This window comes from Ictalurus punctatus, chromosome 5 (assembly GCF_001660625.3).
Source record: "Ictalurus punctatus breed USDA103 chromosome 5, Coco_2.0, whole genome shotgun sequence".
Lineage (NCBI taxonomy): Eukaryota > Metazoa > Chordata > Actinopteri > Siluriformes > Ictaluridae > Ictalurus > Ictalurus punctatus.
The window spans coordinates 32,844,834-32,850,840 of record NC_030420.2 but is presented as its reverse complement, the minus strand read 5'-3'; the positions used below and the strand labels follow the sequence as shown (position 1 = coordinate 32,850,840).

At 38.6% G+C, this 6,007-nt stretch overlaps 1 protein-coding gene across 2 annotated transcripts in view; it reads left to right on the top strand.

Moving 5' to 3' along the window:
- The first annotated feature begins 4,349 nt into the window (after positions 1 to 4,349).
- The window catches only part of notch2 (notch receptor 2), a 62,701-nt gene continuing 61,043 nt past the window's right edge, over positions 4,350 to 6,007 (top strand). Inside the window, exon 1 of one of the 2 annotated variants that reach the window (XM_047155738.2) lies at positions 4,350 to 4,791. In XM_047155738.2, coding sequence (XP_047011694.1) covers positions 4,719 to 4,791 — 73 coding nt within the window. In that variant the 5' untranslated portion in view covers positions 4,350 to 4,718. The remainder of the gene's footprint in view (positions 4,792 to 6,007) is intronic. The other variant, XM_017468020.3, reaches the window with a different exon arrangement.

Sequence of the window (6,007 nt, the reverse complement as noted above, 5' to 3'; positions counted from 1 at the left end):
CTTTCCCATGCTACTATTAGGCACTAACTCCTAACTAAGCCGCTATCATAACTAGTGTTATAATGTATATCATAATGTGTTATAAGATCTTCAGCTATTCATCCGTTCTACTGAATTACAAAGGTCGTCTTTTGCTGTTTTTTTTTTTTGTTTTTTTTTTAAACGTGAGCTGATTTCTTTCATCTTTATTTCATCTTCAGTTGTTTTCGTGTTATACTGATATTTTTTAAAAAGTCAACTGAGTTCAACGTTGCAGTAACGGACATTAACACCCATTTTTGTAACAAAGGTTTTTTTTTTTTTTTTTTTTTTTAATCTGTAGAGATCCAGTATCAGTTGTGTTTGATGACCTGGTAGTTGCCTAGCAACCAAAAAAATATTATGAGGTATATCGTGTATAGTGAAAAATTTCCGCACGATTTGTGATATATTATATTAATCTATTTAACACAAGTAGTAAAACTTTCCATTTAAAAAAAAAAATTGGCTTTCTGGGTAGGAGGGGCGTGCACCGCTGTCAATCATAACATTAGCCAATCGTGGGCATTTTTCAGTCCCTTGAGCGAAAATTTGCAGTACACAAGCCTAATCAGTTCGCTTTGTAATCAGATACGGGGGTTAACAAAATGTCTGTAGTTTTGTACTTGTGGTCGAGAGGCACACAACAACCAATCATGCGTCCATTTAGGAAAGGGTTCAGTTTTCAGATCTTGATTCCACCATGAATCCGTCATAATTTCACCATGTGAAGGGTTTTCCCAGGCCGCCACACACATGGTCAGAATGAAACTAGTGAAAGTACAATATGGGGTACGGGTGAAGAAACGTAACATTGAGAACGAACGCAGCGTTATAAGTGACGGACACACGACCTGGAGATTATATGATGCGATGAAAAGTACGAAAAATCTGTTAAAGGTTTAATAAAAATGTATTATGTCGACTTGTATCATACTGCTTGCTAGAGGCAAGGTTGTTTCTCTGAAAGTGTTTCTCTGATCAGTGGAGTTACGGTTGTTAGGGTGTAAAGTCATGGGGATTTCTGGGAAAACCATTGCAGTTTTTCTTTAACTGGAAATGAAAATATAAATCCCAGTAAGCAACTGATGATAATGCTGTTTCTGACTGTTTTATAGGCTTAAGGAAATTTTGAGAAGATTGTAAAATGTCGGCCAAGGCATCTGTGTACTGCCGCGTTTCTACATTTGATGTGTTTGTTTCAGTTTGTTTAAAGTCTTCACTCTATCACGTACATCACCTTGGCCAGAAATTAATCAGAGGATATTTATAAGGTTAAGCTCAGCCTTTTGAATAACAGTTCCATTATATCAGAGTTAAAATCCTCATATAATAACACGATAAAACGGTGTTGTTCCCACATTGTTACCAGACGTGAACGAACCAGCGCTTCTCCAGGTCCTAAATCTGAATTTAACCCCAATATCAATGCAGCATTTTTCTTATTGAAAATAAATACTATTCAAACAATCCAATATGCACCAATAGGACAGATTTGTGTGTGTGTGTGTGTGTTACTTCAAGTTAGTGCATGAGGGTATGCCTGTGAGCGTTTGTACGCAGGGGTGGAGAGGTGGTATAACTGCTGTTTAATAGGTATTTTCCGAGAATTTATGTTGATACATGCACAGCATATTGGATCTTCCATGAAGTCAAGAAAACCCCCTACAACTCCATTCAGGAAAAAAAATCAGGAAAAAAAAAAAATCGTGGGAGGCAGAGGTCCCATTGCCTGCCAGTGAAACAGTGAAACAGCAACAGCACTGTTGAGTCACTAGCCTTAGGGGTGTGTGTGTGTGTGTGTGTGTGTGTGTGTGTGCGCGCGCAATTGAGTGTGTGTATTGATGTATTAAAGGATTTACATTGTGATACATAAGGATGGAAAAAAAGGTTTCTTTTGTATGCATGAAAATAGCAAGAGCTTTCCCCCAGAAATAAGAATAGGCAATTATTTAAGCAACTTTAAATAGCAAACTTACATACATACTTCCGTCAAATTTCCAGGTCCACGCTGGTGGACTCTCCTCTTCAGTTCACCCCACAGGGTTTCTATGGGGTTCAGGTCAGGGGACTGGGATGGTCAGGGCAGGACCTTGATTTTGTGGTCAGTAAACCGTTTTTGTGTTGATTTTGATGATGTTTTGGATCATCGTCCTGCTGGAAGATCCAACCACGGCCCGTTTGAAGCTTTCTGTCAGAGGCAGTCAGGTTTTCATTTAATATCTGTTGATATTTGATAGAGTCCATGATGCCATGTGTCCTAACAAAATGTCCAGGTCCTCTGGCAGAAAAACAGCCCCAAAACATTAAAGATCCACCTCCATATTTAACCGTGGCCATGAGGTACTTTTCCATATGGCTACCTCTCTGTGTGCTCCAAAACCTCCTCTGTGTTTATTACCAAAAAGCTCTATTTTGGTTTCATCTGACCATAGAATCCGATCCCATTTGAAGTTCCAGTCATGTCTGGCACACTGAAGACGCTCGAGTTTGTTTTTGAGAGTAGAGGCTTTTTTCTTGAAACCCTTCCAAACAACTTGTGGTGATGTCGGTGACTTCGGACTATAGTTTTGGAGACTTTCCGACCCCGAGACACGACTAACTTCTGCAGTTCTCCAGCTGTGATCCTCGGAGATTTTTTGTCCACTCTAACCGTCCTCTTCACAGTGTGTTGAGACGATACAGACACGCGTCCAATTCCACGTCGATTCATAACATTTCCAGTCGACTGGAACTTCTTAATCATTGCCCTGATGGTGGAAATGCACATTTTCAATGCTTGTGCTATTTTCTTATAGACACTTCCCATTTTGTGAACCTCAACAACCTTTAGGCGCACATCACAGCTATATTCCTTGGTCTTACCCATCGTTATGAATGACTAAGGGAATTTGGCCTATGTGTTACCTCATATTTATAACCCTGTGAAACAGGAAAACCTTTACCATGCTTAGGTTAAAATGTTCAGGTTCAGCTTTATGTTGCTTCAGTGTGTTAATGTTTTGTCTGTGATCCTAATGAACAATTTGGCACCCAATGAATAATTTGTAGCTCAACAATGTCTAGCACGTACCGTGTTAAATAATTTAGAAAATTAGCACCCCAAAAGCGCTCTGTAGTGTTAATTAGATCTATTCAGTGTGAAGTCTCTGAGGGCATTTCAATACCGAACACCAAAAGGCAGTTTGATGTCTTTATTTAGAGCATCTTTTGTTTGAAAACTATTAAATGAACCAAATGTTACACGGCTGTGAGGTTATTTACAAGAGGCAAATACTTCCAGACTACTTAATGATGTTGAACATGTTCGCAGACTTAGCGATGCATTTTCCCTCACATCCGCCATGCAAATACTATACATTTATAGTTTAAATATACTTAAATGCTACTCGTCTATTTACATTTACTATATACTGTAATATCTATGTCATTTTTAAGATCTTTTTACTTATTTATTTAGGATGGGTAATAAATATTTACCTATTCATTTAGCTTGTACACTGTTTACTTAACCGTCGCGTTCGCTGATATCTGAACAGGCTTCAAATTCTGATTCTTTAAACAAACAAACAAACAAACAAATAAATATGTCCATCCAAAATGAGTGTTATTTGTTTAAAGAACCCCACAATTGCTAGAACATAAAATCATAAAAGAAAACATACGTCCTATAAAACATGTTAATATATGTGTATGCTAGCATGTTAGCTTTGGAGATGCCATTTCACATTCATTCGTTTGCTAGGCTTTGAGATTTGTAATGTAATGAAATGTTCTGGGAATTTTTTTTAACAGCTACATAAATAAACTATGTAAAATATATATATATACATTCTGAGAAAAGGTGGGTGGTAACTATTTATTATTATTACAATTTCTTTAAATATAAAATCCCGTCAACAGGGGGTGAAAATTTCACGTTATAACTGAGTCACAGAAAAGTGCTAAGTCCCCAGCAGCATACTACCCTACTAAACAGTACGTCACGTAGGAAAACGAAGGCCTCGGCAGCAGTGCGACCTCGCCTACTGTTTAGTACGCTAGTATGCAGATTTGGTCTGAGTAGAAAATAAGTTTTTTAAAAAGAAAATTCCTCCGCGGTGGTCTGTGGCATGATGTAAAGAAGAGAAGTATCAGACGTTTAAATGAAGTCGTTTAAACGCAACCTAGTCGCGGTTATACCTCGTACGAGCAATATTCTGTGTTTTTTTTTTTTTTTTTAAAAGAAAAAAGCTTCGTTTGATTAAGAAAAAAAAACGCCACGATATTTGACACGGTGTAGTCCCTGTTGTAAACTTCACGCGGATGGATACTCCTCCTCTGCGACTTTAGGTGGAGTGACGCGTCTTACTCGAGGGAAGAGAGCGCGAGAGAGCGAGCGCGCGCGCGACAGAGAGAAGTTCAGAGTTACCTCAGAGTCGTTTCATGGACGGGGGAAGAAAAAGTTGTTAAAAAAAACTCAATTTTTATGGATTTACCCGCTCGAACCGGAGACCGTGAGAACGAATGAGGGGTTCGACGCGATTTCAGACTCGGTTTTTTTAACGTTTCTGTAGCAACAAGTTGAAAATTAGGTGATTTTCTTCTCTCACCACCACCCCCTCCCGCGCCGTTTGCCGAGTTAAACGTAAGTCTTTGAGGTAAAGCTCGCCTCGCGCTCGCTCGCTCGCGACGCTTATGAGGATTTCTCACAGAAAAATATGGGCCGATTTCCCGGTGTCTCTTCGGGCAGAGTCATCTTCTTCATCGTTTCCTGGATTCATCTTTCACATAGTGAGTTATTTGCCTTGTTTTAGATGCTTGTTTAAAGTCTGGAGACGTGTTGTTTTATATAGGTTTAATACATCTTTAAGCTGAGCATCTTCGTCATCTGTCTGTCTGCCTGCACGAGCGCCTGCGTGCTTCTTCTCGTTTGTACTCTTATACTATTTACTTAACTTATTTTACCATATAAAGTGATTCATATATTTTAAAAAATAACCTTTAGAAGCACTTTTAAATACCATCAAACAACTCATAACACAAACAATATATATATGTAATGTGTGTGTGTGTGTGTGTGTGTGTGTGTATATATATATATATATATATATATATATATATATATATATATATATATATATTTGACTACTTACTAATGCTATTGGATTACAGTTTAAAAAAAAATTGAGTTTTAAGTACTTCTTCGGTTTAAAATGACTCTTCACATATCACTAGCATATCCTAAACTTCAGGAAGTTCAAAATTTGAAGATTAGACATCCAACATTAACCTGTTAAATACAATATTTTGATGTTTGTTTTTTTTGTTTATGTCAAAATGCCATAATAAAGCAGAGTATTTCAGTGTGGTATGTGGTGTTGTTGTGTTGTTGCTGTTGTTTGTTGTTGTTTCTCTCCAGTCTTTCCAACCACTCTAGTCCAGATGTTGGTGGTCTGCATGCAATAAGCATGGCTGCTGGTGTATGTTGGGGTGTGTGTGTGTGTGTGTGTGGGGGGGGGGGGTTGTCTTCCTAATCATAAAAATGCATGGCAAAATAATTTTGACAAACTTTACTTTTAAATAAATAAATAAAAGTTTGTATCTGAATAACGCTGACCTCAGGAATCAAAACTTGTTAAAGTTAAAGTCCACCCTGAAAGACAAGACGTGTTTATATTTTATTAACATATTTAGTGATCGCGGTTGATTTCGGGTGACGTTATTATCTCCAGCGCAGTTACTATGGAGTTCGTCAGGAAGGGGGGGGGAACCCCTCAAAAACATTTCCTCAGAGTCAGGTTTTGTTCTTGGTGGTGGAGACGTTGGCGCGAAAGGACTCGGACATCCCAGAATTCAGCGCAGCTAAATGTAGAAGAGAGTCGACACGGCTAGTTAGCGAGCTACGCGACGTCGAAAAGCTGATACGTTTGAGCAGAGCGTACAGACGAGGAGGTGAGAGAGCTGGACGGACTGGAGGACTAAAGCGCCGCTGCATCGCTGTCGCGTC